The sequence below is a fragment of the Vidua chalybeata genome, chromosome 7 (genome assembly GCF_026979565.1).
Source record: "Vidua chalybeata isolate OUT-0048 chromosome 7, bVidCha1 merged haplotype, whole genome shotgun sequence".
Taxonomy (NCBI): Eukaryota; Metazoa; Chordata; class Aves; order Passeriformes; family Viduidae; genus Vidua; species Vidua chalybeata.
In genome coordinates this window covers 3,272,774-3,294,438 of record NC_071536.1, presented here as the reverse complement: position 1 = coordinate 3,294,438, position 21,665 = coordinate 3,272,774, and the positions used below count along the sequence as shown (strand labels likewise).

Sequence of the window (21,665 nt, the reverse complement as noted above, 5' to 3'; positions counted from 1 at the left end):
TGGCACCATGGGGCCATGGGCAGGGCTCCCACACGTCACCCAGGGGTTTATTTTTAAACCTGGCTTTTTTGGGGCACGCTTTCTGTTCTATCTTCTCTACCTACACTGGTTGGTTTAGAAGGAGTCACTTCCTCCCAGACTGGCCCACTGGGGTCAGGAGCCATCTGGGCTCATCCTTACCCACACCAGTGCCATGGCTTGTGGCGAGCAGCTTTCCATGCTCGTGCCATGCAGGAACCCATGAGTCACCACGGAGCGATTGCCTCACCCTGTGCTGACGCCAGCCCTGTCCACAGTCAGGTTTCACTTTTGTTCTCGCACCTGGAAATCCCACACCTGGGATTTCTTGCTCCAAGCAAGCTTCTTTGAACCCAAGGAAGGAGCTCCATCATCACCACCTGTGCTGCTCTCCTGGCACAGCACCATTGGCAGCTGGTGATACCTCAGATTTTAGCTTTTCTATTTTTCACATTCTGTGCTGCTTTAGTGTGCACTTCTGAGCTTCATATTAGGGGATGGTGAGCTCTCTTCACAGAGCAGGGAGACAAAACAATTCCTTCTCTGGCTGGGAACCAAGGACAAATGATCCAAATCTCAGGCCCAAGAGCACAAACAACCTGGACTGAAGAGAGAAAAACAAGCAGGATGGGACTTCATGGGCTAAAGCTGGAATTGAACAATTAACTCCAATATGCAAATGGACCAGAACTTATAAAAGCGAGAGACCCCGTGACCGGTCTCCATTTTGTGACCATTTTGGTTCATCTTGGGTGTAGCCCTGGCTGGGCTCTTGCACTGCCCAAGGTGGATCCATTGAGGAGATCCTTTTAATAAATCCCTACTTTATTCTTTAACTGTCTGGCCTCTGTTCTAGGTCAGCCTTCACGAGGCATCACTGGGACTGGAATGATGATTGTGGTGGGTCCCCAGTGCCCTGTAGACTCTGTTGGGCACAGTGTGATGTCCCCAGCCCATGCTGGCTTTGGGGAACTCTCCACTGCCAGGGCAGGAGCTGGCACTGGCACAGTTTGGAGGAGCTGTGGCCAATGCATCCATCCTTTGCTGGCTGGGCTATGGTGGAGCGTGACGTTGCTGGGCAAGATGCACCAAACCCCATCCCATGAAGTTTAAAAAGCCCTCACTGCTGCTCAGCCAGGTCTCTGGGGGCTCAGCTGTGGCTGGGGCTGGCACAAATATCTGAACAGGGTACCCAGGAGAGATCCTCATCCCTCCATCCCAGCCACCATGGCTGCCAGGGGCCGCGCTCGTGGCCCGGCTTCGCCCCGCAGCTTTAGCTTTTCTTTGGTGCCTCTGAATTTCCTTTTGCATGTGTGAAGAGACGAGGTTTCGCTTTACTTCCCCAAACAGAAATGACACCTGGGAGAGAAAAGCCACAGCCATGGGAAACAGGAGCCAAAGCTGTCCCACGGGGATGTGATGCTGCTCTGTGACCCGACGGGTGACCCGAAAGTGTCTCGGCAGGGATCGGTGGTGTGGGACCGTGGTTGGTTGTGGATCACCCCTCTCTCATGGGCGCCACATTTATTTTACATCTGTTGGGATTTTCTGCTAAATGCCCTCTATTCCAGCTGAGCTGTGCCTGTTTGGATGACAGAAGTGGTCTTATTTATGCTGGTTTGGACTTGTATTTCACAGCTATATTGATCATGAACTTTGTTGTGTTGAATAAAAATTAATCTCCTGTGGGTTTCTTTAATGGGAGAGAAAGGAAAGATAGAGCCCTTCTCCTGTTCACCAAAAAGGCAGACAAGGGACCCCAGCCCACACCAGGCTCAGGCTTTTAATTTCTGACCTCCCCTAACCTGCTGCTAACCTGAGGGAGGCTGGCATGGGAGCCCGGTCCAGTGGCCACATCCATGACTGGAAAACCTGTATCCACCATGCTCTGGGGCTTTGCTTTAGCACCGCGTTTTGCTGTCCTGGCTCTCCCCAAGCTGTGTCTGCATCCAGTTTGGACAAAGTGGAACGAGCCACTGTCCAATCCACGCTGCCCCCTCCCATTCTTCATCTCCATTAAGGTTTTCCAGGAAAGATCTGAGCCCTCTGGGATGCTGCTGGAGCAGGGGAAGGGCTCAAGAAGGGTTGGATGGACCGTGTGAGTCAACAGTTGGTCCTGCTCGACCTCTTCATTAATTGAACATGAGCCAGGAAAGTGTCGTGGTGGGAAAGAAGGTGAATGGTATCCAGAGCTGCACTGGGAGGAATGTTTCCAGAAGGCTGAGGAAGGTGATTCCTCCCCTTTTCTCAGCACTGGTGAAGCCACTCCAGAAGTGCTGGGTCCAGTTCTGGGCTCCTCAGTGGGAGAGAGACATGGCAGGGACTGGAGGGAGTCCAATTCAGGTCATGAAGATGATGGACAGGAACATCTCTGCTGTGAGGAAAGGCTGAGAGAGGAGGCTCAGGGGCTCATGGTGGTGTGACAGCACAGCACAAGCTGAACCAGGAAAAGTCCATCTGAACACAAAAACACAGACTGTGAAGTGTCCGCTCCATCCTTGGTCACTGTCCTGGGCAGCCCATGCCAGCTGATCCTGCCAGAGCAAGGGTTGGATTGGATGATGTTGAGAGGTCCCAGCCCACCTCCATGACCATATCCGTGCCACTCTGCTCACCCACAGGTGTACCTTTCCACACGCTTCCACAAGAAATTTTCTCCTTTTCTTGGACTCATCAAAATCACCACTTTAGTTCCAAATATGAACGTTAAAAATTGGGTCCTCCTGGAGTGTTCTGTGGCCACCGTGCGAGGCATTGTGCAAGGCAAAGTGCATTGATGCCTTTCTTACTGTCCTTGCTTCTCAGATCCAGGCACTGCCCTATTTTTTTATATTTAATGCTTGGTGAACGCGTGAGACTAAAAGCACAGCAGTGACCACAGGAGGTTCCCTTGATGAAGGGACAGTTTGCTGAGAGGTACCATTCCAGCTGTCAGCAGAGGGATGGCAATACACCCTATTTGTGTCTCCAGGCTGAACAGGGAGGAAACCCCAGCCAGCTCCAGTGGTTTGTAGGGTGGCAGCCCTGCTCATCTTCATCTCCCTCCACAACTGTGTCCCACCTGGAAAACTTCAGGTGGAAGTGTTTCTGCTTTCACCTTTTTCCTTGCTTTGGTGGTGAGCCTGGTCCCTCAGGATAACACAGCCATAAAAGTCATGCCTGCAGCCTGGACTGTGTAGTGCCCACTCCTGGCTGCTGCTTATGCCCCCAACCCACCATGGCCTTCCCACAGGGAAACTGAGGCCTGAACTCCTGCTGCCGCTCAGGAGGCACCAAAACCCTCCTGTCCCCTGTGAACCTGTTGTCCCCAGGTGTCCCCCACAGCTTTCAGCACAGGGTGGGGCTGGGTCATGTTGGAGACCCCCACACATGCCAGCCCCAGCCCCAGCATCCCCTGGCATCCCGGGCTGAGGCGGAGCAGGCAGCAGGGCTGGAGGCAGCAGGGCAGGTAACGGAGGGGAGGGGAGATTCCCTGCACCACTTTCATTTTCTTGTTTCCAGCTGTACCAGCCTGGGTTTTCCTACGAAGATGAAAGCACCAGGCAGGAATAAAAAGCTGGAGATGGAGCAGCAAGGCAGCCACAGCGAGCAAGGCAAAGCAGATCCCTGGGACAGCCACCAGCTCAGCAGCTCCACGTCTGAACAAGCCACCTGTAGCACCTGTCAGGCACCTCTGCATCGGAAATTTAGCGAATCCTGCTCGGAGTCCTCCAGTTCATCCTCTCTGGCATCTTGCACCACAGCCTCCTCACCCCATCGTACTCTATCGCCGACTGTCAACCTTTCCTTGCCAAAATGCTGCACCTCAGCCTCACCCCACTGCTCGTGCTGGTGCTGGGGGTCAGCCTGGGGGCTGCCTTTCCCCATGACACCCTGAGTAAGGACTGCAGGCTGTCCAAGTACCAGAACATTGCACAGGAGGAGCAGCAGGCTGTGGACAAGATGAGACAAGAGTTTGTGAGTACTGCTGGCAACAGGGGGCTTTGGGCTGGCAGGGGGCAAGGCAGAGGGGATGCTGAATTCAAGAGCTGAGTGACAAGGTGCATGTCTTCTGCAGCAGTTTGGGGATGAGGAAGATGTTTTCCAAGGGTGTTTGGGGACATGAAGGATGCGAGGCCAAATTTCATCTTGGTTTCAGAGCCCTCAAGGCTGGCAGGGGTTGTCCAATATAGCCAGAAGTCAGGATGAGAGTTTTTCAGTCTCTCTTTTGGTTTATGCCTGCAGGTGAACAACCACAAATGCAACACCAGGCTCTTCCACCGGAAATGGAATGCAGTAGACCTGCCGGTAAGAGTGAGGTGATGCTGTAAAAAGGGGGCACACCTCTCCTGCCCGCCGGTTCCACCGCCACCCGCAGCCCCGGGCAGGTCTCCGAGACCCCCATCCTCCAGCCCTGCTGCTTCGGGTCCCTAACCAGGCCTCTCCCACCCACAGATGTCCGACCGAGTGCTGCTGGTGGCGGCCGAGCTGAACCTCACCACTGCCATGCTGGAGCTCCCCGCTGCCCCCGGCTTTGCCGAGGTGCGCCGGAGGCCCCTGGACTTCTTCAGGCACGCCCGGGAGGACGTGCGGGGCTGCGTGAGTGCCTCCCCCCGAGCCCTGCCCGGGCCGGCTCCGCGGCCGCGCTGCGGGGCCGCTCCTCACCCCGCCGCTCTCCTTGCAGGTGGATCCTTCGCACCAGCCCTCGGGCAGGCTGAGGCACTGGCTGCACAAGCTGCAGGCGGCCATGCGAGCAGTAAGTCGGGCCGGCGGGGCTTTGCAGGCTTTTGGGGTGTCGGCGCCCGCACGGGCGGCCGAGCCCCGGCTGCGGAGCTGACCCAGCCCATCTCCCCCCGCAGGAGACCCCCGGGAGCAGGGCGTGCCTCCGGGCCACGGCCATCCTGCACGTTCTGCAAGTGCTGGACAACCTGCGCTGCGCTGCCCTCCAGGACAAGTGCTGAAGGGCTGAAGGGCTGAAGTGCCCTCAGGCCCCAGCCCGCGGCACCGCCCTCAGGGACGGCCCCAGAACCGGGAAAAAACCACTGCGCTGCGCTGTTACTGCCTATTTAACCTATTTAACCCCTCTTCTCACTTACGCGAGCTGAGGAAACAATTTTCCTTTTCTTTTTCTTTCTTTTATTTTTTTTTTACGGTCTTTTAAATTATTGGCTCGGGATAAGGCGAAGGAACGCCCTTCCCGAAAAAAATGCGAATATTTATAAGGTACCTTTGTTTTTCTGGTTCTCAAAGTGTTTTTAAGGAAATCTATTTTTTTACCTGCTATTTATTAAAGAGTATATTCTGCACACTTGCCTGTATAAATGATTTTCTTTTGTGCTATTTCATACGGAAACTAAATTAGTTAACAGAACTACCATAAGCAGATAAGTTGCCACCACGTGGTTTTAGTATGCTTTTCTGCAATACCACAGCACCGGTATCGCCCGCACATCCTTGCAAGGACATAGCCCAAAAGGAACCTCTTGGCGTTTAATCTGGGGGCGGGGAGAGGAAAAAAGCCTGGATGTTGGGTTTCTTGGAGAGCTTTAATAGATTCCGTCGCTCGGCCGCGCCCCAGGCGCTGCCCGTGTGCTGCCGCCCAATGCCAGGAGCAGCACCCGGGGCAATGAAAACCCAGCCAGAGGGAAACGCCCTTGGGCCAACACCTCCCAAGGGCGGGGAGAGCCCCGAAGGCGTGTCTGGAATTCCCCACGGGATCCGGGATCGGCTGCTCGTTCCCCGAAAAACCGGGCTGCGGGAGCGCTTTGCTCTGTGAGCTCGGCTCCCAGGAGGCAGATGCCACCAAAAGCTCCTTTGGGACCCAGCTCCTGGCCCTGCTCCCGATTCCACCCCTCGCTTCTGAAGGCTTGCGAGAAATCCCTCTCTGGGACCTACGTACAGCCAGCATCTGCGGGAGGACGATGTTTCTAGGACGTTTCTGTCCAAAGCCGCCGTGCTGTGTTACCCAAACGACACGTGGATCTGGAGGGGAAAGCCTAAGGAGGGAAGAAAGGGCTCTAAGCAGCAGCTCTGTGCTGGTGTCAGCGGATTTCAGTGAGCTCAGATGCGGTCTCTTTTTGGGGAAGGGGCTCTGGTGTCACTGCTGTGAATGTTCAGGATTCAGGGGGTATTTCAGTAGCTGTCTGCCAGAATTGCCTCGTGTCAGGTCTCCAGCTCTGCCCTACCACACTTTCTGACCTGGGTGCTGCTTTCATGGCTAAGTTTTGGTTCCCTTACTTAGTGGAAGCGACCAAATGGAAGAACTTAAGTTTATGCACCTGTTTTACAGATGATTTAACAGAACTGTGAAAATTTCTGAAGTTTTTGGGCAGTCTAGTTACAATACCCAAGTACTCACTCTCCATTACTAAATGCACTCTTGCAATAATTTTTTACACCTAATCCATCTGGTGGACTCGTGCTTCTATATGATTGATATTTCTATTTGATTGATGTTATAAATAACAAATACAGTTATTGGCTTTCGCCTTTATGTATTAGCTTTTGCAAGTTACTGATCACAAAAGTCCTGATATAGTACAATTTGTAATTACTGCTTTTGATACAGTATAATCTGTCCGTTTATGTATGCACCATATAGCTTTTATAAATAGCAATGTAATATATATTATCTTAGACTGTAGCATAATGGACTGTGAAATGTTAAAAGTGCTTCTTCATGTAACCAACTCAGAAAATGGTGTAAAACAATTAAGTGATTTCCCACATTAGGGACTATCTTATCTGAAAGACAAGATAACGGAAACAGAAACCAGAGCACTGAAAAAAAGAGAAGAATTTAATAACCCTCATTATCAGGGAGTGAAAATACAACAGGATGGAACCACAAGAAGAAATAAAATATATTAGTTTAATCTACAAGATAGCACGTGAAAAATGCATATTTTTTGATTGGCTTTTCACAAATGTTACAATGAATATTATATGTGTAATGTTGGAAAGTTATGCTGTATTAATTCTCTCAAGTAGTGTTTTGAATGTATTTTTAGGTTATAACACAATGTTAAAATAGAAACTATACTATGTAAGATACTTTTTAACTAGCTCAAGAAAGAGATGGGATAATCAAGGAATTCTTAGCACAAAGATAGCAATTACAGAAACTCCTAAATTTTCCAGAGGAGAGGAATTTATGGCTTTCCTTATCAACAGAAACGAACTTCTTCAAGCCTGACTTAGACTCGAAGGTGCCTGGGGATTAACAGAAACTTTTTGACAAGTACCAGACGAATTTCTTGTTTTAAATAAAATATATGCAGAATCATGAAGTGTTTTGTATATGCAACAGGCTATTGCTTTTAAGGGTTATTCCTTTGTTCACAAGGCATGCTTGTCGTGGCTTAAGTGCCCGAGAGCATCCAGACGTCCGTAATTCTTTGCTTTTTATTGTCTTGTAATTGTCCTAACTCTAAATTTTTATTACCCTAATTGTATTACTATTTTTATAACCATTTTATTATTACTAAACTTTACGAATTTTAAAAACCAAGTGATTGGCGTTTTTCACAGCGACAAAATTCAGCCTGGGGCCGGGTAACTCCAACGGCATCGGCTCCCCTCAGGCACTGCGGCGCCCCAATATGGCGGCGCTGCCTGAGGGGCCCCTCAGCGGCAGCCCCAACATGGCGCCGCCCTCCCGGCGGCTAACGGCCTCCCCGCCGCCCCCGCCAAACTCTCGCGAGATCGCGGCGGGGGCGCTCCCTGCCCCGCCTGGGCTCTCGCGAGATCTGCGCTGTGGGAGGAGGAGGAAGAGGAGGAAGGAGGAGCCGCCGCCGCCGCCGCCGCTCCCCCGGGCCGGCGCCGGGGATGGTGTTGGCCGCGGCTGCCGGGCCCTGACGCCGCGCTCAGGTACGTGCGGGTTGTCCCCCTTCGCGCAGCCCCCGGCTCGGGCCTGGCCGCTCCCGCTGGCCGCACATCTGCCGGCCCGCCAGGCCTCGGCTCCCCCGGCCCCGCGATCCCCGTGCCTGGCGGAGGGGCTGCCCTGGCTCCCGGGGGAGCTGCAGAATTCCCCGGCCTCTTGCTGCCTTCCTTAGAAATAAGCACAGCACCTCTCCCTCCCTCCTCTGCCTCCTCGGTAAAGCTTTACCTGCGATTTGGGAGTGCTTTCTTGCTGGGTTTCATTAGAATTTGGGATGCAGCCGAAGTGAATAATTTCTTTTCCAGACTGGTCGTGCTCCTCTTGGGTTTCCTGGTTGTTTAGGACAAGTTGTAAAGGTATTTAGGCATCTTATGCCCATCGAAATTGAATTTATCTGAAATCAGCGCCTAAAAGATGGGGGTATTTTTGAGGGAACAGCTGCTCTGCCGCTTAGGGGCATTTTTTTCTCTCTTTTGTTTAATTTATGGCCGCGTTTGTTACTTTTCAGACCCCTACTCCCCGCTTTTATTTTTTTTCCCCTTTTTTTTTGCAGCTGTTGTTTCTTCCTTCTCCAGGGAGAAACGGAGCATTCTATTCTGCTTATTCTTTCTTCCTCCGGGGTGAAACCTACAGTTTGTTTCGGTTGAGCCAGCTGGATTTCACACTTACCCTGAACTGTACTTTTGTTTTTAAACATACATCTTGAAGCTGACACACGCGTCACTTGTCAGCGTCAGGGAGCTTGACCTCCGTGTAGATCTCACCAGAGTTTCCTGCTGTTAGGGACTGTTGTGAAATTCATGATTTCTTTTTTTAAGCTTTGTTGCTCACTTTTCTGTTAAGGCCTTCTCAACCTACAAGTAAAGATTATACCGTGGTGTTTTTTTGTATTTTTGCCCCCTTTATTTGGTTGTATTAATTCATATGACTTAAAGAATAAGCAGTTTCCTTACCATTTTAGCTGTTGGGGGGCATGAAGGGTTTGGGTCTTGTCAGCACTGTGTTGGTTTTAGCCAAAATATTCAAGAAGGAGTTGCCTTCAACTGGGAGTAGCATCAAAACATACGAAGCCATAACAGACTGGATGTTTTGGCTTCATGACTTTGGCATTCTGAGCACCTTTTACCGTAATTAATTTATCAGTGTGGTTATTTTCTAGAGTGGATGGCTGGCACAGCAGAAGTGTCTCTTCATTTCAGTTACTTGGTCTCTGTGTGTCGGGTGTTTTAGCGTTGTGCAGCTGTGTAGATGTTTGCAGCCTCAATGCCTTTCCTGTGCCCTGGGAGCTGTCTCAAAGCTCACTTCCTAGCTAGAGAGCTGTTCCAGGAATCCCTCCCCTTTCTCCTCCTTATTTTTATTTCCTTCTGGCCAGCCAAAAGGCAGCTGTGAATGTTGTCCTGTGAGGTGTGCAGGAGAGTAGGGGGTATTTTCACAGCTGGTCTTTCGGAGGAGCAGTGTCAGGCAGGGAAATGGGGTTGTAAACACTGATGTAAGCCTGACCTCTCTCCAGAAAACTGAATTTCCTCTTGGCCTGATGCACTGCACCTCCCTCAGTATCCCCAGCCCAAACAAGCTCATTCCTGAGGTGCTGAGGGCCATCCCCACCTGTAACTGCCTCGCTGTTACCTGTGTGCAGCACCTCTGCCTTGGGAAGCTCCTTCACTCCTTATTCAGCTGATGCCTTGAAAGGCTGCCCTGGAACAGAGGCTGGACAGAGTTACAGAATAAAGCAGGGGTTTATTAAAAGGATCTCCTCAATGGATCCACCTTGGGCAGCACAAGAGCCCAGCCAGGGCCATACCCAAGATGAACCAAAATGGTCACAAAATGCACAACTGCTCACGGGGTCTCTCACTTTTTTAAGTTCTGCTCCATTTGCATATTGGAGTTAATTGTCCAATTACAGCTTCAGGTTATGAAGTTCCATCCTCCTTGTTTTTCTCTCTTCAATTCACCATTGTCTATAATTTTTGGGCCTGGAGCTTGTAACAGTTGTCCTTGGACAAGCTGGAAGAGGATTGTTCTGTCTGCCTACCCTGTGAAGAGAACTTGCTAGCACTTAATATGCAGCTCAGTTACACACTAAAGCAGCACAGAATCTGACAAATACAAAAGCCAAAACTTAAGGTATCAGAACCCCCCTGAGTTGTTTTCCCCCTGGTTTCTGATGACTGTCCTGCCCTGTGTTGTGTTCCAGGTGGGAAGCAGCAGTAATGCTAACTCTGGCAAGCAAGCTGAAGCGGGATGATGGCGTCAGAGGCCCCCGTGCGTCCAACCCAGCGTCTGACTCCACGCGCAGGGTGTCTGTGCGGGACAAACTACTCGTTAAAGGTGAAAGAATTCATTGAAATCTCTTGGGATTTACTGCTTTTGGGTGTGTTGCTAGTGAAGAGCACTGAATTGCCTCTTAAGTTTCTACAGGTATTTTTCAAATGTCTTGTAGGATGTGGCAGCGGCTCTCTGGTCACAGAGACCACCAGACAACTTTCCCAGGCATCGTTCTGGGAAAGGCTGTGAGAAGATCAGAGAAGAGAAAGAGAAACAATTCTTAGCTGAACTTGCTGCACCTGGCATTGTGAACATGTGGAATGGGTTATGGAGATTAGTTTACCAAAGGGTGGTTTCTTAATTAGCCAATGGTGATGGTGTTTTAATTGGAGGACCAATTAGGTCCGCTTGTAGTGAACTAGGGTATAAAAAAAGCAATGGGTTTCTTAATAAAGAAAGTTATTATTAGCCTTCTGAAATACATGGAGTCTCTATGTCAGTTATTACCTGGCTGGGGACCCGTTGCAATGACAGTAGGACACTTATTTTTATTGAACAATGAAAATCAAAACAAGTGTCCTCCTTACTCTGTTGAAAATTAGTCCATCATCAGTTAAAACGTGATAAAAAATTGCCACACAAGTGGCACTGAATGTAGAAGAGGAGAACGTCAACAGAAGTATATTTGCCTTGGTATGAAGGTGATTTTTTGAGCAAAACCATAACTGCCTGTCACAGGAAAAAAAAAAAGTCCTGAAAGTTACAACAGGAGTTTCGGGAGTTTTAATGGCACAGGTCAGAGGTAGCACACTTCAAAAAGATTCTAAAAAGCAGTGCAGAGAGAGATTTTTCTAGGCCTGGAGTCACTATAAGTTGAGTGTGAAGTTGTGAATAATAAACTAGTGAGTGTATTGCAGTGTGATGTGTTTTAGGAAGGCTGCTGTAGGTTTTTACCAGCTGGTGGAAAAGAAGCCCCAAACCTACTGCTTGGCAGCTGTGGGTAAATGGGGTAGTTAATGAGACAATAATTAAACTATTTTATTGTTAAATCAGGGACAGCTCTTTCCTGCACTTCAAATTTTTTTTTTTTGGTAGCATAGACAATATTATATTTAAAAATCCATAGATGCTTGTAGTTACTATGGATTTAAAATCAGGTTTAAATCCAGTCCCTCTGGTAATAGTTGAATGTTAGTGGCAAAGGAATGTGTTGCTTAGGTTGAAGTTTCTGCTGAAAATGATCAGTAGCAAATACTCTGCTGTTGGTGTGTAACTTGCCACTGTTTGAATTCATGCCAGTCAGAGGAAATCCACATTTCCTGTTCTTGTTTCACAGTGATTTGAGGCTGACAAGGCTGTAATTGTCTTACTGATATTACCTCACTAGCAGTGCAAATGGTTTTTTCCATCTTAGGGTAAATTCTGTCAGATACCTGGAGCAAGGTGGCACTGCAAACGCTGCTGCCTCAGTGCACTGGAAGTGCCTCAGCTGGACTGTAGGAACGTTGTATCCACAATTTTCTCCCTGTGTTGTTTTAAGGACAGGGAAGTTTTACATGCTTTAAATCATGATTTTGATCACTCTTACATTTCCAATTTGGAAATCCTCATTTAACTTCAGTTCTCGGGGGGAATGATTCAGGCAGGAGAAATAAGCTCTTTAACCAGGCTAAGCTACAAAGCCAAATTACTAAATATATATAATCTGAGATTTTCCCTAACCTACAGGTATAGACTTGAGGGGGAGATAACAAGTGTGAAATAAATACCCTTCATGAGAAGTGCCAGAGAAATTTTACTCTACCCTTAGAGCAATCATGTTTTTCAAAACCATACCCAAGTCTGCAGCGGAGGAAGATAATGTAATCTGTAGAAAATTAATATTGACATTGTAATTGTAGTTGCTGTGGCTGTGATAGCAAACCAGCTAAGTAAAACAAAGTATTTAAACTCGGTAAGTTCAAGCTAAACATTGAATGAGTCCCAGACTGACAAATGTTAAAAGCAGGTCAGTGCTCACATGGCTCTGACAAGCATTGAATGCTGGATCCTGATCTGATTGTGCATGGAAGTTGCACCCCTGCTGTGAAATGAGTGGTGTAGGTCACTTAAAGTGTCACTATCAAAGGCACTGGTGAAAATGTACCTTAATATAAATTTGCAAAAGCACAATAAAGGTTGTTGGCAGGGTTTATACTACTGCTTACTGCATGGATAATACATGTAAAGGAAAATAAAATTAGAGTCAATTTAGAATGATATATGCAGAGGCTGGAATGAAAAGAGGAAAGGGAAAAAGGTAAAGGAAACTCTTGGTTGAGTCAGGAGGTTCAGAGTGAAAATCCAGGAGTTCAGGAGGTTCAGAGTGAAAATCCTTCCTTTCTGAACTTCTCAGGGAGGAGTCTCAGTGCATCTGGACCCAGTCTCAGGCTTGGACTCAACAGTTATGTCTAAAAGATTTAGCAGAACTTAATCATAAAAGCACTTGAGTGTTATATTAATTATGAATCAGCTATAAACATAATATAGAGTCAAGATAATAAGATACATACTGTTTTATAGTGTGTTCAAGTCATGCACACACATACAAAAGATATATATATATCTATATATATAGAGATACAGATATACACACAAATGTGCAAAGGTAACACACACCTGTATGTATGCATGGGAAGACATATCAAAAAATTCCCCCCAGAATCACTGAAATAGTCCTGTTAATTCCTTTTTGGATATTACTGGAATTTTCTGAAATTCAGATGAGAATGGTACCATTTCACTCAGGCTGTAGTTCAGGTAAGGAATGTTCCAAAGCCATCAGGGAATGACTGATTAGTCCTACTCCCATCTCCCACCTTGTCCAGGCAGCAGGAGTTCCTGGTACAGTTGAGGAATGCTTCACCACAGCTCTTGTGCAGGCCAGGGCCTGATAGGAATTGCTGAAATTGCAGAGCAGGCCAGAGGTTGGGAGAGAGGATGCAGCACCACAATCATGATGCTCTCCCAAAAGAGCTGTGGGAGCAGCTGTCAGTGTGCTGAGGGTGATTTCTGGGTGAAATGGGAGCTGACAGGAGAAACAGATCATTCCAGTGTAACTGCTGAAAGTGAGAGGGGAGAGCAGTGGGAAAGACTTGTTGGGGGTGTTCTGTTTTAAGCTGCTTAAGTTAAATGCAGACCATTTGTATACAAAGGTTTCTAGCATTTGCTTCAACACTTCCAGATAGATCAGCTGCAGCAGCACATACGATGTGGTGAGACTGGGTGGAGGTGAACTCCTGATGCTGATGGTGTTTCTGGGTCATGTAAAGGTTGCAGGAATGAGTTTGGGCAGGAGTGCAGAGCTGCCTGCTAAAGGTGTGCACGCAGCAGGGATGCTGCTGCAGCTGGACCAGCACCAGTGCTTTCACTGCTTTTTTATGGAACTGTAATTGCTGAACTTGGGCTGTTGTACTGGAGCCCAAAGTCAGTAGGAGCCTGGAAGAGTAGCTGTAAGCAGAAGTTGTCACTGGTGTGTGTTTTGGCTGGAGTTAGAAACAGATGACAGTGGCAGAGCAGGGGAAAGGCTCCGTCAGGTCAGTGTCCTGGCAACAAATTAGAAAATAATCTCTCCTACATAAAAGAAGAGAAATCCTGGCTTTCAGCAGGGGAGGAGGAGGAGATGAGGAAAGGCCAGAGTGTTCTGCCAGTGGTGAAGCACCACTGTCCTATCCCTGCTCCAGAGTAAATGGGGATCATCTAATAAATCCTGCAGACAGATGTCTGCCAGCTTTGCTAAGGGTATTGTCCAGACACAGACTGTTTTTTTTCTGGAGATAAATTGCAGACAGCCTTGTTTGTGCTGATAGGGAGTCCAGTGCAGGATCTCTCAAGGATGTGTTGTTACACTGTTAGCCCTGCAGCCCTCGTTTGCGTTGTGTCCTCTGCCTGGTCAATAGATCAATTCTGTTTTGATTGAGGTGATGACCATGACCCCAGCTACCAGTGTAGGTGATGCTTACAAACTTTTAAAGACTTCGCATAGACCAACTGCATGCTGCCTGAAAGTAGGAGAAATAAGTGCTAATTTAGGTATGATAGCCATTTGCACTGTGGGTGTGAAAAAACATCTCGGTGTTTCAAATGGTGGTATCAGGCACTGACCTTGACTTTATTGATGGATGCATGTTAAACAGGCTTTGTTCCACTTTTAGGGAAAAGCTGCTCTTAAAATATGCTGCCCTTTGTTAGTTTTTCCTTAATTTGTTCCTTTGACTGCTTATATCCAGTGTTGTTACAGATTGAGATATCAGTCATGTCTCAGGACACTTGGGTTATTTTATGGATGTATTATGAATGGAAATCTCTCTATCACTAAAGTTTTATATCTAGGGAAGTAATTCTGAGTCATTTGGATATTCTCTTCCAGCTGTAGAGAGGGTCTAGTAAAGCACAGCTTTGTTCAGAATTCTGTGTGACTCATCTGTACATGTGTTTTCACTACATTTCCATCTAGGCTCAGTTGGAGAGTAAGGCCCTAATTCTGTAAGCCTAGTATCCAAATTAAAATAGAGCAAGCAGTACAATTGCTTCAGCAGCTTTCATTTTGTTCTGTGCTGCAGAGAAAATTTTTAATGTTGTTCATCTCTAAGGGGAACTTCATTAAGCTGGAAGCAGGGGCCACATGACTGCTCTTCATGGCAAGCATGCAGTGCTGAACTTGAAAGGCAAATCCTTCTGAAATTTAACAAGGGCTGAGGACAAACCAAAGTAGTGCTTAAGATTAATATTGTATAATGAAGGTGACTGCTAAATGGAATTGAAGATAGAGAGCATCCAGGATGGCAGTAGCAGCTCATGGATCACAAAGCTTGTCCCTTGCACTGCATTTTTGGTAGCACACAGAAACTTCATCATTCACTTTTATATTACTACTACTGCTTAGTCTGATTGTGGCAACTTGAAATAACTTAATATATGTGAAAATAAGTTAACAGGGTTTATTCTTTGGTTGTCTTCAATATCTGTGGCTTTTACCACCATATTTATGTAACCAGAAAACATTTTATGTGTGCCTCTGTTTAAGCCTGAGAGAATGGAAGTGGGAAACTGATGATGATGAAAGCGAGGTGAATATCCATTGTAACTAAAAATTGGAGAAACCATTTATTTGCTTTCTTCAAGCCTTCAAAAATAGTAATATCCCTCCTCACAAAAACAGGTGAGGAAAGTTGAGAAGGGAGAAAATACTTCTTTTCCTTATACTGGTCTGTACAGTTCAGAGGAGCTAAGTAGGGAATGCTATAAAGATAGATGGATAAGAATTAGGAGGCAAACAGCATTTCCAGAATGAATAGAGTATTAGAATTAGTACTTAGAAAATGGATTTTTTATTAATGTCAAAGTATTCAATCTTCATCTCTGGAAGTCTTAAAGAAGTAAATTGAAGAGGGACCTAAACAGGAGAGGGGGCTTTTTGAACAAAACCAGAGAAGTAATACTGCTGTGGATGAGACTACTCACTTGAGGAAATAATTTGATGTGCTTAAAACCAAACTCCAGCTCCAAAATCAAGCATAGAGTCTGATTTTTGTGGGAGACTTAGTGAAAAAAGCACTGCTAAATTCTTCCTTGGGGAGGTGAGGGAGCAGAGCAATGGGGTTGTGGTGTGTGCATTGAACATTCATAAACCTTGTACACACAGCAGGAGTGTTCCTATTTCTGTCTGGAGAACTGTCATGGGTAGGGAGAGTTATTGTTTGTGAAATCATTTATAAAAAACTCTGGTTGCTTGTGTTAGGCTTAGAAGCAGCTCAGGAACTGTACAGAAGAGAGAAGAGCTGAGACACAATTCATTTGCATTCAACTCTGGCAGTGTTTGTGTTGGGTTTAAGTTTAAGCCTTGCCTTTTTATGGCTTAAAGTACCATTTGGAACTGTTCAAGCAAGCGTGTACTGGGTCAAGAGCAGGACTGTGCAAGCACATCTCCACTTGGGCTGCTCCTGCAGCAGATCACGCCAGGCTTTGGACTGTTTGGAGTTTCCTCCACTTGGGTTTTCTGGTTGTCTCCTCATCTTAATGGTGTGAATTGAGACACAGATGCAGATTCTCCACGAAATGGCCGTGAAAAGTACTCAAACTGAATTTTCTTCACTGTTTAGCTGTAGTGACAGTCATTTCTTGAAAGAGGAGCTCAGAAAAACTTTTGTGTGGGAAATGGATTTGTAAAGAATTTTGAAAACTTTCTGTCAAGTTTATACAGTCTTGTATATAAACACTGAGATAAGGTGTGTTGACTTAGGGAGGTTATGGAATAGAGATGATATTGTTGAGAGATTGAGCTAGAATTAAGTTTTAACAAGTTTAAAATACGGGTTGTAGGAAGACTGGATATTTTAAAGAATTAGAATTGTGAGAGATGTATTGTTGTAGGACTACATAAGAAAAAATATAGGCGACTAGTGTTGGAAGTAATAGTAGTATTGTGTGGTCAAAGTTAATAGGTTGAAAAATTTTATAAATTATTGTAAATAGGAAATAGGTTAGAAAAAAGTTTGTTCTTTAATTTAGTGAAACTTTTGGAGCTCTTGGAAGTTCAGTGCATTGGAGCTCTGTTTGTTGCTTCCGTGCTTTGCTAATTTACAAATCTGTTAAATAAGTTGGCAGCCTGCACAAGGGGCATTTTCTTACCGAGAATGCTCATGCCAGAGGTATTGATTTATGCAGAAAATGTGTGAGTTAAAACATCAGAATCTCAATGGAGCCTGAATGCTCTGGTCAAAATGTTTGCTTTCTGAGCAGCAACATACAGAAATTATTCTAATGTCAACGTTGTCACTAGCAGAGAGACACAGAGTTTGGAAAACCCTCAAACACTGAGCTTTGGCCTGTTAAATGTGCTTGTTAATTGGTGAATCACCAGTGTTTATTCATATGGCACAGTTAATAGTGACATCTGTTGCCTTACTTGATGTTGCTTTAAACATTTAGATTATTGAAGCAGATATTTGTCTACTTTGTCTTCATGAAGTTGTTTCATTCTTAGTTTCAGTGGTTGGTTTAGAGTTAATTTGAAACCTCAGTTTTGAGCCAGTTGCCTTTGTTTCCAAGAACTTTTGTGGGGGTTTATTAGCACAGCATTCCCGCCTGTTTGCACACCTTCAGAGAAGGAGCACAGTGCTCCCTTCTGCTGGGTGTGAGCATTTTGTTTTCATGTTTTCACGAGAAAAACCACTCATTCTTGTGACAGGACAGAGAGAAACACAGGAGTGTGAACACATGACAGGGAATTTTCACCCTTCGAAGGAACTCTGATGATTGTAAACTCTCTGCTGAGCCTTGCAGGAGGCAGAACTGCTCAGCTGAGCCCTTGCTGGGACTGAGCATGCTCTGCCCTTAAATGCCTCCCTTTTTGGGATCAGGAAAGGGCAGGCAGGATTCATTAAGGTGAACATCACACAAGCACAGAAGGCAATAAAGGAAAGCAGTCAACACCTTAAAATAATTGAACCAGGTCCTAAACTTTGCACTGCAGTGAAGATTGATGTGCCTCACCTCCCACTGTGAAAGGCTGGTGAATTTAAAGAAAGGAGGGAGGGAATTATCTCGGGAAAAGTTTTCCTAGCTGCACCTTCAGGGGTTGCTTGTCATGTCTTTTTTTATCAACCAGGAAGGGAAAATTGAAATAAAATCCTTGATTACAGCTGAAATTACATTTTTTTGTGTGCGTGTTTTATAAAGACAGTACTTTAGCAAAAGTATGGCTCCAGTGTTGTCTTTCAGTGCATGGCTTTGGTTAAATCAGCTCTGGCTGCAAGTGTGGGATTTTAAAAGAGGGAAGTTGTGAATATTTTAGCTAAGTGTGAAGCACAGTGCTTCTGTTTTGGTGTTTTCTTCTCTTGGTGTAGTAGGCTGCAGATGCAGGGTGTGCCAAGCACAAGGGAGATGAGAGTCAAATAAGCCTCATTCCTGCTGCAGAGAAATGCCAGGTTTGGTAAGCATGGATGGCAGGAGCAGGTCGGGAGAGTTAGTGGGAGTTGTGATGAGATCAGTTTGGGTTCTGTGCCAGGAATTGTGAATGACAGTTTTCTTCAAATGTGTGTTTTGAGAGTTGGAATTAAAATCTTGTCAGCCCAAATAAATGGGCTGTGTCTGTGGAGGCCTGCAAGCAAAGTTAGAAATGGAAAATAAGACCACAGGAAAAGCCAAAAATATATTCCATTTTATTTCTTAGGATTTTAGAAGTAAAGGGGGAGATACCTTGGTGCATCTTGTTCATAAGAAATTGAAAGTAAGACTTCAATAAAATACACAAAAGCAGGATTTCTCTAGGGAAAGTGACTTGGCAGGCTTAGGAATACACTTCATTTCCTGGGGGCTGTGGAACAGAATCAGGATGCTTCCTTTCTTCTGTGAATTTTAAGCTCAGGAAATAAATGAAAGGAGAATTTAATTGAATAGGAGTGCACATCAGTAACAAAACTCTGTGCTTTGGAAATGCCAGTGCTGTGTGTGGTAGCAGCCCTGGTGCTTCAGTCTTGGCAGAGTGGAACTCCCCATCAAAGGAGGATGCATTTGCCATGTCTGTAGGGCAGATAAGCATTTTTAGTAATTAATTGAGTGGCTTAAAGAGAAATTTCAAGGTAAACTTCCACTGCAGCTTAATTATATTTTTAAGTAAAATTGGATTTATGGGGTGGTTTAAATTACATCTGCCAATTTGGACTTGAAGAAGAAGGGCTTTAAGCTTGCATAAATAATGGTTTTGTTTCTTTTTTTTTTTTTTCAACAGAGGTTGCAGACCTTGAAGCTAATTTACCTTGTGAGTATAACATTTAATAATATGGATTTTAAGGGGGAAAGGAGCACTGAATGAACATTTTGACTGAAGTATGAATGCTGATGGTATTTGTTAACTCAGGGAAAGCTGTGCAAAGCTCCATCACGCTGGCTTGAACAGATTTTCTCTGTTGCTTCCTCTTAGGGGGCTGTGGAGAACTGGACTCTCATTAGTGTCCTTTGGAAGGAGGATTGATAATTTGCCTCCAGTTTTTGATTGCTGGGCAGTGGCAGCAAAACTTTCACAAAATGCCCAAAAGGTTCATGGGACTCAAGGGTGCAATTAGTGCCTCACTCCTGTTTTTTCTTTATTCTCTTATTTTCAAAGCAGGAGATTCTGATTTAGGGGCAGAGCAAATAGCTCAGCTCTCAGGGAACATGAAGTCAGCTTGCAGTTTTTTCACTTCCAGATATAACTTGATGTCTTTGTTAATAGTGAAAATACTCATGAAAACTAATTTTTTAAAGAGAGATGCATATTCTCAAAAAAAAAAAAAAAAAGGCAAGATAATGATTTTTGGATCTGGAATCTTCCTTGAGATGTAAGCCTTCCTTAAAGAGAATTTACACAGAGTAATTTTAGGTAAACTTTTTTCAGTGTAGGTTCTGTTAGAGGGTAAGAAATACCAGAATGTGTGGTTTCAGTTACCACAATGTGAGTGCTTTACTAGGGTTTGTCTACAGTTCTAGGTAGGTTTTTTCAAGCAAATAGGATTTATAACTATGATACTGTTTAGCTCCTTGGCTACAGAAAAGGAACAGCCAGCTTGATGGGTTAAGAAGCTAAAGACTGCATAGCATGGGTGATAAAATAACCATGATAGACTTGTCTCCTCATGCCAGCCAGCAGTGGAGAACTCACTTCTGATGTAAATTATTCTTTTGCTTCACAGGTACATGTAAAGTGAATTTTCCTGACCCAAACAAGCTCCATTACTTTCAGCTAACTGTAACCCCAGGTAATTTTTTTCAATGTGGTTTTTTTTTTTTTTTTTTTTGTTTTTTTTGTTTTTTTTGTTTTTTTTTCCTGTGTGTGTTGGTGTTTAGGAAATGTAATTCCAATAAAGCCTCAAGTCAAAGAAAGTCTGGCTGTAGTAGTGATTATTTCATTAAAGAGATGGAGAAACTGGGCTGAGTTGTGACAACCAGATTCCACTAAAAAGCCCTTCAAAAATGAGTAGGGTTAGGAAATACTCAGAACTTTTACTTACTTTGATTGAGAACTTTTTTCCTCTCAGCCAGTTTGAAACCACCTTGATTTATTTTTGCATTACAGCCCTGTTAGGTTGTGTGTTCCCTGTACTGATTGCTTGGTTCTGCAGAGGTGTAGAGAGAGGTTACCAATGTAACACAGCTGGAAAACTTCAAACCCAGGTGTGCCTGCAGATGCTTAACAAGGAGGAGTCTCTGAGTCTTTGACTGTGCTCAGATTTTTTATTTATGTGAAATCAGATTTTTTATTATTAACACAACTTGAGTATCCTGTGAAGCTCTTGCTGGCAGGCTGGTCAGTAAAAGCATTTTCATAAATTATCATTTCCATGTAAGTTTCTTAATAGCCACCTGAAATTAGTGTTTTCTGTGCATTTTAGAACAGAAGGTTGTGCTTTATGGATGAATTTGCATGGAAGTTTATTTAAACTTCGCATGCACTTTTTGTGTTTGAGACTGCAGCTGCTCAAATGAGACCATTGCTGTGTGCAGTGCACTGAGTGGTTTGAGTTAGGTGTGCTGGATCAGTGTCCCCCTGCCAGCTCATTCTCCTCGGTGCCCATTTTCTGTAGATGCTTTCTGACAGCAGAATTTGGATGAGGTGTGTCAATCATCCTGGTGTTTGTGCCTGGGATGTTTCTGTAATCCAGTATTTTGAAGCCAGAGCAGCACTAGGTGTCACTGTTGCTGTTCATTAGCCCAAACCAACTTGCCCTTCCTCCAGCAGAAATTTTGGGTGGTCTCTGTTAACATGTCCATTCATGTGACCCTCTTTTTTTGTTGGAAAAATGAGTGAGGCTGCCTTGTCAGTGTAATTAAAAATAAATGCAAGAGCTAATCTAGAGCTTCGTCCCTGTCATTCTGTGTAGGAGTTGTGCTCATGTTTACTTGGTGGGTGTTAATTCTGTTTGCACCAAATGCCCTTCACTTTACATGATGCTGCTTTATTATATTCTGGAAAGGAGTTGACTTTACAAGAGCATCACTGTGCAAATGAGTGATGTGTGAAAAAGCTGTCCTAACTCCAAGGTGTCTAAATCCCAGGAATTTGTTTTGTCTGCTCTCTGCTGTGCAGCAGGATGCTGCAGGCAGAAACCAGCTGTTGAATGCAGAGCATGGGTTTTGTGCCAGTGATCTTGCCAATGAGATGATCTTAATTAACATTTTGTTACTCTAAATATAGCTGCACAGCTGAAGTCTCTGCAGTTGCAGCCTGACCCAAGTAAACATCTATTTTCAGCTGTGCATAATTCAGGTGTAGACTCTTATGATCAGCCATAGTTTAGCACTGTAAAGGCAGAGCACAGCACAGACCAAGAAAATCTTTGTAGTTTTCTTGCCTCTATTCAATACTGAGGTTTCCTCTAGTATGTGCTAAATCTTAGTTTTCCTTGAGGCAGCAGAATGGTTGTCACAGGAGTTTTATGGCTCAAGCAGGCTTGAGCCAACTCTTCTTGTATTGTCTGAACAGTATTGCATGGATCTTGACTTT

The 21,665-nt window shown here is 45.3% G+C and overlaps 2 protein-coding genes across 6 annotated transcripts in view; both read left to right on the top strand.

Annotated features, from left to right (window-relative positions):
* The first annotated feature begins 3,813 nt into the window (after positions 1–3,813).
* LOC128790638 (interferon lambda-3-like) lies at positions 3,814–5,284 on the top strand. The gene is made up of 5 exons (XM_053947558.1): positions 3,814–3,975; positions 4,243–4,305; positions 4,453–4,602; positions 4,682–4,753; positions 4,857–5,284. The coding sequence occupies exons 1-5, from the start codon at positions 3,814–3,816 to the stop codon at positions 4,956–4,958; spliced, it is 549 nt and encodes a 182-aa protein (XP_053803533.1). The 3' UTR covers positions 4,959–5,284.
* A 2,459-nt stretch (positions 5,285–7,743) lies between these two features.
* UBE2F (ubiquitin conjugating enzyme E2 F (putative)) overlaps positions 7,744–21,665 on the top strand; it is a 56,240-nt gene continuing 42,318 nt past the window's right edge. For 2 of the 5 annotated variants that reach the window (XM_053947164.1, XM_053947163.1), the window contains exons 1-4: positions 7,749–7,866; positions 10,074–10,207; positions 18,915–18,944; positions 19,855–19,920. In XM_053947164.1, coding sequence (XP_053803139.1) covers positions 10,090–10,207; positions 18,915–18,944; positions 19,855–19,920 — 214 coding nt within the window. In that variant the 5' untranslated portion in view covers positions 7,749–7,866; positions 10,074–10,089. Of the gene's footprint in view, positions 7,867–10,073; positions 10,208–18,914; positions 18,945–19,854; positions 19,921–21,665 lie in introns of all 5 variants that reach the window. The other 3 variants (XM_053947161.1, XM_053947159.1, XM_053947162.1) reach the window with 3 other exon arrangements.

Excerpts from the sequence above, each read along its gene's own strand:
- LOC128790638 (XM_053947558.1), top strand. The coding sequence starts at position 3,814 with ATGCTGCACCTCAGCCTCACCCCACTGCTCGTGCTGGTGCTGGGGGTC. Across the intron at positions 4,306-4,452 it reads GGAATGCAGTAGACCTGCCG|ATGTCCGACCGAGTGCTGCT; the intron begins GTAAGAGTGAGG and ends TCCCACCCACAG. Across the intron at positions 4,603-4,681 it reads ACGTGCGGGGCTGCGTGAGT|GTGGATCCTTCGCACCAGCC; the intron begins GCCTCCCCCCGA and ends CTCTCCTTGCAG.